This window comes from Elgaria multicarinata, chromosome 14 (assembly GCF_023053635.1).
Source record: "Elgaria multicarinata webbii isolate HBS135686 ecotype San Diego chromosome 14, rElgMul1.1.pri, whole genome shotgun sequence".
Lineage (NCBI taxonomy): Eukaryota > Metazoa > Chordata > Lepidosauria > Squamata > Anguidae > Elgaria > Elgaria multicarinata.
Genome location: NC_086184.1, coordinates 29758055 through 29771775, shown reverse-complemented (window position 1 = coordinate 29771775; position 13721 = coordinate 29758055). Strand labels below are relative to the sequence as shown.

Sequence of the window (13721 nt, the reverse complement as noted above, 5' to 3'; positions counted from 1 at the left end):
GGGAATGAGATGAATCTGGGGAAAGCCCGGACTCCTCCCCGCCGGGAAGCGCAACTCACCACCGTAGCTGGAGGATTCGGCGATGTTCTGAGAGCCGGTAATGTGGTGCCAGTAGGCGCTGCGCGGCAGCATGGTGGTGGGTGTGCAGGGGTAGGAGTAGTGCTCTGTGCCCTTGTTCAGTAGCTGCAACGGGGGAGAGGAGGAGAATTAGAAGTCCGAAGGGCCCTTGGAGAACGGGGAGGCTGCAAGGAGGAAGGGCTGCACGTAGACTGCAGGGCACCCAATGCAGCGTAAGTGTCCACACCGCGACCGCCCCCAAAACGAGTCCTTTCGATCTTTGCAGCCCTTCATAGAAGCATAGAATAGTAGAGCTGGAAGAGGCCTATAAGGCGATCAGGTCCAACCCCCTGCTCAATGCAGGAATCCACCTCAAAGCATCCCTGACAGAGGGCTGTCCAGCTGCTTCTTGAAGGCCTCTAGGGTGGGAGAGCCCACGACCTCCCTAGGTCATTGGTTCCATTGTCGTCCTGCTCTAACAGTCGGGAAGTTTTTCCTGATGTCCAGCTGGAATCGGGCTTCCTGTAACTTGAGCTGTGTGCAGGAAAAGCCACACAATAAAAATGCCCACTGAATGGGCCACGTGGTCATTGTTTACTTCCTCTTTCTTCACCTGTGTGAAGAAAGAGGAAGTATCATGGGACAGAAGCAGGGAGGAAAGCGAGGTACTTATTTTCCTCCAAATGATGCTCCTAGGGATGCCAAAAAAGGCCGAAGGCAAAGCGGAAGAAAAAAGGTTTATTATTTATTTATTTATTATTGCATTTATATCCCGCCTTTTTTCCTCCAAGGAACCCAAGGAAGCGTACATAATCCTCCTCCTCCTCTCCATTTTATCCTCACAACAACCCTGTGAGGTGGGTTGGGCTAAGAATGTGTGACTGGCCCAAAGTCACCCAGTGGGTTTCCATGGCCGAGTGGGGGACTAGAACCCGGCTCTCCCGACTCCCAGTCCAACACTTTAGCCACTACACCACACGGGCTCTGGTTGTTTATACTGGTTGTTTAATTCAGTAAAAAACCACACCAATGCATTTCGTTCCTGTAGGTCCTTCCTCAGGGTGCTTTGTTAGAATGTAAAGGGAACCATCTGCCAGAAGGACTTACGGATCTGAAACACGTCGAAGTGCTTTGACTCTTTTAAACATCCTTCCTTCTATCCCTTTGACTTTTGGCATTTCTGGAGGTGTTCAGAGATCATAAAACACCTCCCCGCCCTCCCACCCCACGGACGGAAGCTCACCCTCACATTTTTCTCCATCTCAAGAAGGACACGCTTGTGCTGCTCAGCGATGGCCAAGGTGGCGCTGTGCACCCTCTGGTAGATCTGCTCCCCCTCCTGGGTCTGAAAGGTGTACAGCCCTTCACCTGCGTCGCACATCCTGCTAAGCGAAAGGGCAGTGACAGAGAGCAGCGGGTCAGGAGAGAGACTGCAGCAAAGGAAGACATCCTTCCCACTCTGTGCCTACTCACACACGGAATGCAGACTTGAGTGTCCAAGTGGAACCCATCACCTTGTTACTCAGAGAACCAGTTACGGGTGGTGGAGAAATGCAGTTAGGGTGCACTTCTATGCACGTTTAGACAGGAAAAAAGTCCTTTAATTCCCATCATTCCCTGGCCAGCCATGCTAGGTGAGGGACGCTGGGAGTTGCAGGACGTTTTTTTCCTGTCTAAATATGCATAAGATTGCACCTTAAATAACTAATCCTGTTTGTGCGTTTTCCCCTTTCTTGTATGTGTTTATAAAGTCTTGTAAATATTTCCTTTTTTCACTAAATAAAAAAATGAAGAAAACAATTAATAAATGTCTTGAACTATGTCATTCATAATAACTACCCTACTAACTGCTGAGCTGAAATCACTGAGGCGGCCTCAGTCCAGCCCCTTTCTGATCTAACCTCCCGGGAAGGACAGGATCCAAAGACAGCCTCAATAAGATCTTTTTCCTCGGAATATTGCAACCGATGTGATTAAGAATGTAAGAAAATCAGAAGAGCCCTGCTGGATCAGACCAAGGCTCCATCTATTCCAGCATTCTGGTCACATTTTGGCCAAGCAGCAACCCACGGGGAACCCACAAGCAGGATGTAAGTACAGCAGCATCCTCCCACCCATGTTCCCCAGCAACTGGTATAGATAGGCCTACTGCCTCTGATACTGGAGGCAGCATATGGCCATCAGGACTAGTAGCCATGGATGGCCTTCTCCAGGAATTTATCCAACCCCCTTTTAAAGCCACCCAAATTGGTGGTCATCATGATATCTTGTGGCGGTGAGTTCCGTAGTTCAACTATGTGCTGTGTGAAGAACCTTACAAAATGCACTGCTTATTTGGTGAACCAGCCACATCCACAACGCTTTCAAGAAGTTCATCTGGGGTTGTTTATACAGACTGGCAATTCACATTCTTTTAGAGTCCTGGTGCAGACGCAGCCATGGCCAGGAGACTGGGAGCATGTTGCCAGATTACTTCCTCACTCTTTTGAGCTTAACCTCTTGCACATGCACTGATGCCTTTTAGTTTTGGAGCGAACTATAGTTAGTGGCTAATTTGCACCACCACGCTTGCAAACCACAGCCAGAGCAAGCGGCATTTTGCAAATATGTTTAGAAGTGGATTTGCAAACTGGTTTGGGACAAATACATTGACACAGACTCTGGGTTGTACCGAGACACATTTTCACTGGGTTGTACATGCCCAAGGTTTGCCCAAGAATGCACAGAAAATCTGTTTCAGCCTTCCCTGACCTGGTGCTCTCTATACATGTTGGAATACAACTCCCGTAATTCCCAGCCATCATGGCCACAGCTGAATTCTGGGAGTTGTAGTCCAACAAATTTGAAGGGCGCCAGGTTGGGGAAGGGTGGTCTAGACGCAACAGCAGATCTATTATTGCATCTTTTGAACAGATCGTGCATTCTTTCTCCATTGCAAAGATCTGAGATCTTCCCACACTGGGAGAGAAAGAAGGGAATGGAACCTCTGCCTTGCTCTGAGCTCTTTTCCCCTCTAGCGGATGGGGTTATTCCCCCTTTTTTTGCTGCCAAAGAAACAAATGGCTTTATTGTCAGAACAGACTGTTCCAGGGCCTTGGAGCAGGGTGGGACGAAGCTGGAAGAATTTCTCTAATCTCTGTATAAAAGCCAGGCATAATGAGTCAGTGAAGGTCTGGGATAAAAGGGAAAAAGATCAAATGTCTTTCCTTTGTAGCTGGTAATTAGCTGGAGTCGCTAATAGGTGCAGACTGGGAAGATCTAAATCAATTTGCAAAGTTTAGAAATGTGGGCCTAGAAAAGGGGACGGCCCGGAGCTCCCGGGAAGGGGCTTTTAGCTTCATGGAACCAGGGCTTAAAATCTTGCCATGGACTGAGCAGAGCAAACGGTTCCGCTTCATTCCATGCGAGTGGCCATTTCAGGGACTGTTCCTTTTCACCTAGCAATCACAGCACATGATGAGGCATCCACAAGGACGCCAGTCTGATCCTTCAAAACACTCCTGTCCTGCGGGGGTTAACTATTTTTTGGGTGTTAGCGGGCATAACGAACTTGAGCAGGGGTGGACATAAAGTAGATGTCTTGGACTTCAACTCCCAGCATTCCTAACCATTGGCCATGCTGGCAGGGGCTTCTGGGAGCGGTAGTCCTAAACTTCGGGAGACCTACCTTCTGCCCACTCCTGAACTAGAGCAGCCTCCTTCAACCTGGGGGCGTCTCTACAACATCCCTTTGCTCGCTGATTCACCCGAGACCCCGCAGCACCGCTACTGCAAAGCGACATCGATAGATTTATATTGCAGGAGGGAACACTGGCTATCCGGCCAGGAAAAAACGCAGCGCTGTTGTCAGGCGGGGGGAATGGAGAGAAAATGGAGGGACCGGAAAATCACAAAAAAAAAAAATTTGGGAGGGACACACCCACAATTCTGCACAACTTCAGAAGCCTGTAGCAGCGCAGATGCGTTGCTCCAGTTCATTTAATTTCTTCCTTATATATCATAACTGCCCTTACTTCCCCCGGCATTTCATATTGCCATGGTGGCCATGGCTTGTCGTGCCCGCCCTCTATCCCCTGGCCTGCGTTCCCGCAACAGTGGTGACACTGGAGCAGTAGTAAGAGTCAACACTTAGAAAAAGTGTACTTTCGAGGGGATAAAGCATATAAATAATGGGGCGCAACTTCAAGGCCACAACAGGGTATATATCGTGCGCATCAGACAAGCCCCAGATGTGTTAGACTGCAACTCCCATCATTTGAAGTCAGCATGTTGGGAGCTGCATGCCAGCAGGTAGTGGGACCACACCCAAAGTGGGCAAGGCCACCCTACTGTTGGCATATGGCCCCAACATGATTGCTCAGACACCACTCAATTACACACACATTCATGAACATATTCACACACAATCACACCCGATCGTACACACTGCAGTCAGCAGGTGGTGGTGGTGGGGGGGGAAGGGTGATTTTTCAAGGGGTATCCCTTCTCTTCCCAGCAGCAACCCCCCACCCAAAATGAAACAAGGCTTTTTGAAAAGATTCATGGCAGCGTGGGAGGAGGAGAAATTTCTTATCTCCAATCTCTGTTCAGAGATAAGACTGCAGTGAAGCTGGTTAGCCAGATGGGGACCTCCAGTTGCTGGGGATCATGTGCAGGAGGGTGCTGTTGCATTCACGTCCTGCTTGTGGGTTTTCCGTGGGCAACTGGGTGGCCGCTGTGCGGGTAGAATGATGGACTAGATGCTCTTCTGATGCTCTTATGTTCTAGAGGGCCTCATCCACCCCATGGACCACAGTTTTCCCCACCCCTGGTGCCACACGACTCCCCATCCCTCCTTTTGATTTTTGCAGCAAACCTATGAGGAAGTCTGGGCTGAGCGAGCGACTGGCCCAAAGTCACCCAGTGGCTTAGGTGCCCATTCCCAGCTCCTACATCCAACGTGCCGAGCAGGGACCAGTCCTTCAACCCCCTTCTCCAGTTTCACAGCACGCAAACTCCTCCTCGACTCGCTCTGGCCCGCGTGCCTTCTGGCTCAAAGGACGGCCTCTGGCCTGAAAGCCACATCTCCCCAAAGAGACGCGACTGCGCGTACCGGCCAGCCTCAAAGGTGAACCGCGTGGCATCCCGTCCGTAGCGGCGCAGCGAACACAAGGGCCAGGAGACGAGCTTGACGCGGGGGTTGTGCATGTCCCAGAGGTAAATGTTTTCATGGGTGATCTGCAGCTTGCATTCGCCATAGATGTCCAGGTTGGGGCAGGGCAGGAGGAAGACATTAAACCGATCTGCGGGGGAAATGCAGTCGACCAGGGTCAGGCGCACCCGTGTCCAGCTTCCACCCCCCTCCAATTCCTCTCCTTCTTAAGACTTTACTTGGACAACGGCAACATTCTCCCATCCGTTGTTTCCTAGGGTCCATGTGGTAGTGCCAGATGGGGCAGTCTTCCCCAACCCGGTGCCCTCCAGATGTCTTGGACTTCAACTCCCAGCATGCCCGAGTCAGCCACGCCCCTCCAGGGAAAGCCTTCGCATTAAGCCCTCCTCGCGTCCCAATCTGGTCTTCTGGGATTCCCCTGAGGGCCAAGCCCCCCCCCCCAAAAGAGGTTCTGCCCCCACCCCGTCAGCTCCAGGGCAAGCCAAGCACCACCAACGCCCCTTCCTTACCTGTTTGCTCACACTGAACCCCGGGCGCCAGCAGATCCGGCTCTCCCAGGCTGATGTCGTTGAGCCGGGCCCCCAGGCACTCGACGGACAGCGTTTTGTACCACTCCTCGGCCTCTAACTCTGCAAAACCAGAACAGCCCTCAGTCGGCATCCAGCCGCCCCCCCCCCCCTCCAACCCTGGGCCCACACCTCTTCCCCGCAAGCCCTGCGCGATCGCAAGCTGCCCTCCCCTCCCCCTGCTCGGCAACCAGAAGCCCCACAAAGGGGAGCAGCCTCCTACCTGAGTCACAGGTGAACGTCCGAGCCGAGTCGTCCGTGAAGATGATGGCCACAGCCTGGCGCTTGGTCTCTTTGGGCACCCTCGTGATGCATTTCACGTTGCTGATTTCCGTGACCTGTTGGGGAGGCCAGATGTTTTGGGAAGCCACACCTTCTGGGGCACCTCCCCAAAACCCATCTGGCTCTACCACAAAGGAAAGGAACCACCGGTTCTGCTCAGCTGCCTGCCTGTGGTCCGAGGACATCGGGACGGCCTTACACTGAGGATGAGCAGTCAACTGTCTGGTGGGGGGTAGGGAGAAGCCATCGGGCTGGAGGCCTTCGATTTTCAGCAGTTGTGGCTCCAAAATTTGAGGCAGGGCAGCTCTGGGAACAGCTACGGGAGCGAAACGACCCGCGGTATTAAAGGCACGACGTGTCACTGATCCTAACTTTTTAAAACTTTTGTATAAGCATGTAGAGACCCAATCCAGATGGAGAACACCACACACACATGATGTGTGGCTGTTCCCCCACCCCAAATCCCCCTCCACACATGGGGGGTAAAGAAAGGGGGAGAACTCCATTTGCACCAATACAGGTTTCTCTGTTTTTAGCCCCTGCAGGGAGGGTGTGTGTGAATTTGGGGGCAAGGGAAACAGCTGGGTACTCACACACGGTGGTCCCAGTCTGGATCAGGGACCCATGCGTTCACACTGAAGGAAAAAAGCCAAGTTAGGACCTGCTACCCGTTACACACGTAACGTACCAGGTAGTTTAGCCCTTAAAGAGGAGGAAGATGCCGAGGGAAGAACTGACTCGCGCCACCCGACGCCGGCCTGCGGTCTTCTCGGATGCCCTGCGTAAAGTGAGATCGGGGCCATGGCTGGGCAGGGGGCCCTTGCTTGCTCACAGGAGGTGTCTGAGCACCAGGATGGTGAGGGGCAGGGCGGGGGGCGAGGACAGGGGGCCGACGGGGGTGGAAAGCCTGAGAAGGCAGAAGAGGCTAGCGTGGAACTGCCGCTCCCTCGGAAAAAAACATACAGGGTTATTTTTGCCACGATGGCTCCCTCGGGCAGGGGTGTTTTTCAAGCGCGCAGCGTCACGCGGACCACGAATGGGGCCCCAGGGAAACATTTCATGATAATGAGAACGTTGCCACACTGGGGGAACGTTGGTGAACATCACCGGAGCCGGCAAACTGCAAGTCGGCTCTGTGTAGGAAGTTGCCCATTCAGAAAGTCCCCAGAAGGGCCCCTGGCTGTGAATGAGGTAAGCATGTGACAGCGGCTGGGGAAGAGCAGAGAGGCCCCCCCTCGTCCGCCCCGTTGCCCGACACAGTCTGCTTTAGATGCAGTCCCTTCTCCCCAGAGCAGAAAGCACCACTGAATCAGGAACCAGGGTGTGTGCGTGTGCGTGCGTGCATGCGTGCTCACCTTTGGACACCCACGTAAACACACCGACTTCTCATCGGGGTACTTCTCCAGTCGCTGAGGACCTTTGCTGGAAGATTTCCGGAACACCAGCCAGCAACGGCGGTAAATCTGGCAGAGAGAAGGAAGGAAGGTCTGTTTACATCAGGGGTGCCGAACCAAAAGCCCAGAGGCCCAATCTGGCCCTCTGGGGTTCCCCATTACCCCCTTTTCCCTCTCCCCCAAGCATTGGGTGATTTGCAAGCTTTTATGCAATTCTTTCCCCCCATTCTAAAAGGCCGAATGACCCAACGGGGAACGGCAGGGCAGTAGACAAACTAGTGACAGATGGAATATATGTGTGCCGCCCCTTTCACAACATCTCAGACTGCCTCATTCCGCCCAATGGTAGGACCGGCCACGCGAAGATGCGATACGCTGAAACAGAAGCTCAGGCTCCCTGCCCGCTGCAGGTTTTGGAGGGCCCTTGGGCAAGGCGCTCTCAACGCACCCCTCCCTCGGTAAGCCTTCCTTCTCACTGCCATTGTCACCAGCTGCCCTCACTCCTCATCCTCTTTCCCATCACGGCAAGCAGAGAGCCAGGAGCCGGCAGCCTGTTGCCGGGGCCAGAGCGAGAGGCAGGTGAGTGCGCACGTTATGGTGGTGAAGATAGGAGGAATCGTCAGTGAGCCCCTGCTGGGGTGTAGGCCGTTGGCAGGTGACCAACCAGGCCTAGCCTTTGATGCCACCCTGGTCAGGCTGAGCAAAGGCAAGGAAGAGGAGGAGGCCAGCTGATGTGGGAGAAAAGGGAAACCAGGGCAAGCTCAAAAGGAAACCCCAAGTCTACGAAAGCCTCAACTCAATGCAAGTTCCCATTTGGAGGAAAGAAGGGAACTCCTCTGAGACCAAAGGTGAGAAAACAACCCAGCTCCCAACCTGTCTTGCCAACACCCTCAGCCAGAGTTAAAGCTGCAGGAGCCCTGCCTTCTTTTGTAGAGTGACCAGATACATAGGGTGACCCTATGAAAAGGAGGGCAGGGCTCCTGTATCTTTAACAGCTGCATAGAAAAGGGAATTTCAGCAGGTGTCATTTGTATATATGGGGAACCTGGTGAAATGCCCTCTTTATCACAACTGTTAAAGCGCAGGTGCCCTGCCCTCTTTTAAATCTGGTCACGCTAGTATAGCTCCTGCAGCTGTCACTGTGGTGATGAAGGGGGAATTTCACCAGGTTCTCCATATATACAAATGACACCTGCTGAAATCCCCTTTTCTGAACAACTGTTAAAGATACAGGAGCCCGGTCCTCTTTTCCATATGGTCACTCTAGCTTAGCATTATGTGTGAACACAGACTGAGAATGGCCCGGTTTGGACATCACAACAACCCAGTTTTTTTTTTTTTAAAAAAAAACATATCTTGGGTTGTAGTGAATGAAACGGTAGTAAGCGAGTATCCTGGCTCCTGCTGCTCGATTGCTCCCGCTGGGGCTAAACCAGCCTAGGTTGTTAAACAAGACAGGAGCTCTGGATTACTGGGTTAAACCATGTGTTCCAACTTTGGGTTATCTCTCCTCCAACCACCCAAAATTCCTGGTTCACTCATCATGCTTAACAACCTAGGGATAGAGTATCCCTGGTTTTGTTCTCTTCCTGCTTGCAGCCGGAGTGTTTGGACAGCAAGAACCAGTACACTCGCTCCCTCTGATTTCATCCACAACACTCCAGGGTTTAAAAACTCTGTTGTAATGTGTGAAACAGGTCCCTGTTTTGTGACACCCGCCTTGCTCCCATCTTGCACCCGCCTCTCTCAAAACTAGCAACTTTTGGACTCGATGGCCTGATAGGCCCCTTCCAACTCTACTATTCTATGATTCTATGAATCCAGGGAATGGAGGAAGGTGCTCCAAGGATGCTTGGTACCCTGACACATTTGCTGCGGGGATTCATTCCCACAGGAAGAGACTTCAAGGGCTTGTTATGGGGGACTGGAAACCCCCAGGCAGAGCTCACACCAGTCCCAATGGAGCAAGGCTGAAGAGCATCACAATGATTTGGGTCTCCAAGTCGGCAGGAGGCAAATGCAACATAATTAGTCTGGGATGGAGGAACCAGTGGGAGGAATAAAGGGAACGTTCAGCCCCAACACAATGACAAGAAGGAGCTGGACTCAGCAATGGGAGTGTTGATAACACAGCTCTGGGGAGCTGTCCCACCAAAACTGTGCACGTCAGCAAAGGTGTATTATGAAGGTCGAATCATATCAAGGTGGCCACAGCAGACTTTGTGTGTTTCTTTCTAGTATTTAAAGGCTGCCTTAAAATATCTACTCCAGGCAGTCTTCAATAATACACCAGCTGTGCTTCCTGGTTCACTTCCACATTTAAAACGAGCTGAATTACACAGGGAAGGAAGCAGCAACCGCATGGCCTGTAATGTAAAACCTCCCAGCCCATACAGTTGAATGGGACAGCACCCTCTAGTGGCCATCTTGTAACGCAACTTTGACTGTAAACCAGCAGGAAATCCAGTGAAATACCGACATATTTCAGAAGAATCGGGATTTCTGAGGTTTATTTCTTTATGGAAAAATGGGGGGGGGGGGGGAGAGCGGGAGATGCGTTTTGGTAACTGAATCACCAAAATGACCCATGAACATCCATGAGTGAACAGTCATGAGTGTGCTATAAATCACTCATTTAAAGAAGCCCAGAATGAATTTAAGAGCAGTGCCCAGTAAACCTCAGCTAAAAAAGACAGTATTTTCTAGCTGCTAAAACCAAGCAACAGAGCGAGGCAAACTTCCTTGAGAAGACTGTTCCAAATTCTGGGTGACAACACTGAGAAGACCCTGTCTTTTATACCTACGTGTAGCACATCATGGTAGCAGAGTTTGGGGAAAGGGCCTTCAAAGTGGACTGCAATGCTTGTGCAGACTTGTATGGGTGGGAGATGTTGCTTAAATGTGAAAACCAAACAGTATTTTGGAGTATTTTGGAGTGTTTTTTTTTAAAGGGAAGGGGGTCTCCCAACACTTTTGGGTTGATGGGCACAGTTGGAACTTTGAGAGTGTTGCTGCTGTTATCATCATCATCATCATCATCATCATCATCATCATCATCATATTTATTTGTATCTTGCTTTTTTAAAATTAAAACATATACAGTAAAAACCTATAAACAAAAATATACAAAAATTAAAAATATAATTAAATACATTTCAGTATTAAAGCATTTAAAAATTTAAAATACATAATAATTTTAAAAGTCCTTGGCATAGACGGAGGTCCAGATTTTTCGCCAAAGGCCTGCCGGAACATAAACGTCTTTGCCTGCCTCCAAAAGCACATCAAGAAAGGAGCCAGTCTAGCTTCCCTGGGAAGAGAGTTCCAGAGCACTGGAGCAGGCTGCCATGGGGTGAAGGGCTTGCTAGGATGACTGTATAAAAAGGAGGCCAGGGGGCTCCCGTCTCTTTAACCTTCGTATAGAAAAGGGCATTTCAGCAGGTGTCATTTGTATGCATGCAGCACCTGGTGAAATGCCCTCTTCATCACAACAGTTAAAGCTGCAGGAGCCCTGCCCTCTTTTAAATCTGGTCACTCTAGGCATCCCTGCTCCCTGTGATGCTCCACCCCCAGGAAGGGGAGGCAAGATGGGGGCTGGAAAGAACATGATCTTCAGAAAGCTGAATTTGGCAGCTAGCCACCCCAATCTACATTTCCTTTGTGCTCTTGCAGAATTGTGGCACACCCACCCACACCCCGCCATCAGCAGCAGCCTGGGAGGGGCTCACAAGTCCCTGTTTGGCCTCCCATCTCAGGCGGCTTTTTCTGGAGGTGCAAAAGAAGAGGGAATGCCACGCTCTCCGTTCTCTAGACCAGGGTGCCTAACCTTTTCATCAGCCCCGAGGGCCACATCAGGTGTCTGCTGGGGGAGGAGGGGTGCATGTGTGCACATATGCACACATGCTCACATACAACTCATCCCCCTTCATGTTCCATGTCCCAGCTTCAAAGTGCTGGAGCCCTTTCCTAGCCAATTGTCAAAAACAAGAGGGGAAAAGTGCTCTACAAACGGGCTCTATGGCTCCTGCCAGAGATGCTTCATTCCTCGACTCCCTGCCCACAACTAGGCCCTAGCGCCGATGATCAACCCATCAAGCAGGAGACCTCACAAAGGGGCTGAACATTTTTTTTTTTTGGCTACAAATTGGACTGGAATTCCAGTGATCCTGCGGGACGCATTGCAACATCTGGGAACATTTAGCTTAGAGAAATTGTGAGTGACAGGAGACAGGACTGAGGTGTACATAATTATGCATGGTGTGGAGATAGGGAGACATTTTTCTCCCTCTCCCATAATACTAGCACCAAAGGGGGTCCCTCCCATGAAGCTGACTGGCGGGAGATCCAGGACAGATAAAGGAAGGACTTCTTCACACAGCGCAGAGCTAAACTATGGAACCACTTCCACAAGATGTAGTAATGACCACCACTTTGGATGGCTAAAAGGGGAGGCTCAAGTTAAAGGAAGCCAAACCTCCTGACTGTTTGAGCAGTATGACAATGGAACCAGTGACCTAGGGAGGTGGTGGGCTCTCCCACCCTAGAGGCCTTCAAGAGGCAGCTGGACAGCCCTCTGTCAGGGATGCTTTAGGGTGGATTCCTGCATTGAGCAGGGGGGTTGGACTCAATGGCCTTGGAGGCCCCTTCCCACTCTGCTATTCTATGATTCTATGCGGTTGGTTCCAGCTACTCAACGGTTAAAAGAAAGGCCCTCAGTATTTCTCTTTTCTCCTTTACTATTCCTTTGATCATTCCAGGCGGAGTACTCATGGGTCTGCTTCACGTTACACCTTGGCTATAATTTCCATGGAGCAGTGATGTCAGCGCAAGTGCGGTGCCAGGGCAAAACAGGGGCCGGCCAGGGCGCTGGAGACAGAAGGCCTCCCGTGGGTGAAGTCCATTGCCTCTAGCTCTCCACATCACCTCCCACTGCTTGACGGGGGCCAAGAAACAGCCGGGGTGCGCAAGGCAACGGCTCCTGCCTCGCTCCAGCACATTCAGCTACGGGGAAGCGGGGGGAAGCCTGTGTGCCAATGAGAAACCCTCTTTCTCTCTCTGCATTTGCACAGCGATGCTGCTGCTGCCCCCTCTTCAGGGATTGACTCATTAGCCTACAAGAAGGGTCTGCCTCCCCGTGAGCAGCGGGGAGGAGACAGAGCTGGGGAGACGAAACGCCTGCCACTGACAGCTCTCCTCCGGCCCCCAGCCCTCCCTCGGGACTCCCTACCTGTCAGTAAGCCAGCATTAATTACAGCACAGCCGCTTAATTACCAGCAGAAGACGCGGCGCGTGGCCACGGCAGAGCCCACTCTCTGAAGGCCTTTGTATGTCCCCCCCTCCACCGTCTCCAGTTTGCAGGTTCAGCCCTGGAGCATTCCCAGCCCCTTTGCTGCACACCTGAGCCCGCCCAGAGCCCCCTCCCACTCCCTCAATAGAAATTAGTGTGCAGGGAGGAAGGTTCCCTCCCCCCCCCCGCCCCGGCATCTCTCCCTCCTCTGCCGGTGCTGCTCTCCTTCCGCCTGGACCACGTCTTTTCTCGTTATTAGCATGTGCAGCGCTGTTCCAGCCCTCCTGCAGCTCGAGGGAGTCTAATGAGGAGCCAGCTCTTCCAGCAAGAAGAAGAAATTTTTAAAAAAGGGATACGAGGAGCTGCCTTATACTGAGTTAAACCATCGGTCCATCTAGCGCAGTAGATTCTAGGCTGCCTGGCAACGGCTCTCCGGGATTTCAGACAGATCCCCTTCCCGGCAATACCTGGGGATGCCGGGCGAATGAGCTCCTGGGATGGCGATGTGCTACCTCCAATATCCGAGGCAGTAAGCCTGTGTGCACCAGTTGCTGGGGAACATGGGCGAGAGGGTGCTGTTGCACTGCTGGTGGGTCCCTGGTCGACAGCTGGCTGGCCACTGTGTGAACGGAGCGCTGGACTAGATGGACCCTCGGTCTGATCCAGCATCTGGGTTCTTCTGATGTTCGTATGTTCGGTGCGCAAAGCGCATGCTCCACAACTGAGCTAAGCCCTTGCTTGCAATGAAGACGCCGGGGAGTCAACCTGGGACCTGCTGTAGGCGAACCATCTGCTCTGCCACTGAGCCACAGTCCTTCCTGTAAGAGGTATGAGCAGAGGGCACAGCCTTTACAAGGAGAGCCCCCCTCCGCCCATAGCTCAGTATTGCCTACCCCAGGAGAAGGCCATCCAATGTCCTCCAGTTGCTTTGGAGTACAGTTCCCATAATCCCTGACCATTGGTCATGCCGGGTGGGACTGATG

At 52.0% G+C, this 13721-nt stretch overlaps 2 protein-coding genes across 4 annotated transcripts in view; one reads left to right on the top strand and one right to left on the bottom strand.

Moving 5' to 3' along the window:
- Window positions 1-13721, top strand: part of TMEM170A (transmembrane protein 170A) — a 382399-nt gene that overhangs the window by 90616 nt on the left and 278062 nt on the right. The gene's annotated exons all lie outside the window — the stretch shown is intronic.
- DOK4 (docking protein 4) overlaps window positions 1-13721 on the bottom strand; it is a 30690-nt gene that overhangs the window by 3582 nt on the left and 13387 nt on the right. Inside the window, exons 2-7 of one of the 2 annotated variants that reach the window (XM_063141363.1) lie at window positions 7413-7520; window positions 5999-6113; window positions 5719-5838; window positions 5150-5339; window positions 1301-1442; window positions 60-183 (exon numbers count right to left, since the gene is read on the bottom strand). In XM_063141363.1, coding sequence (XP_062997433.1) covers window positions 60-183; window positions 1301-1442; window positions 5150-5339; window positions 5719-5838; window positions 5999-6113; window positions 7413-7520 — 799 coding nt within the window. The remainder of the gene's footprint in view (window positions 1-59; window positions 184-1300; window positions 1443-5149; window positions 5340-5718; window positions 5839-5998; window positions 6114-7412; window positions 7521-13721) is intronic. The other variant, XM_063141364.1, reaches the window with a different exon arrangement.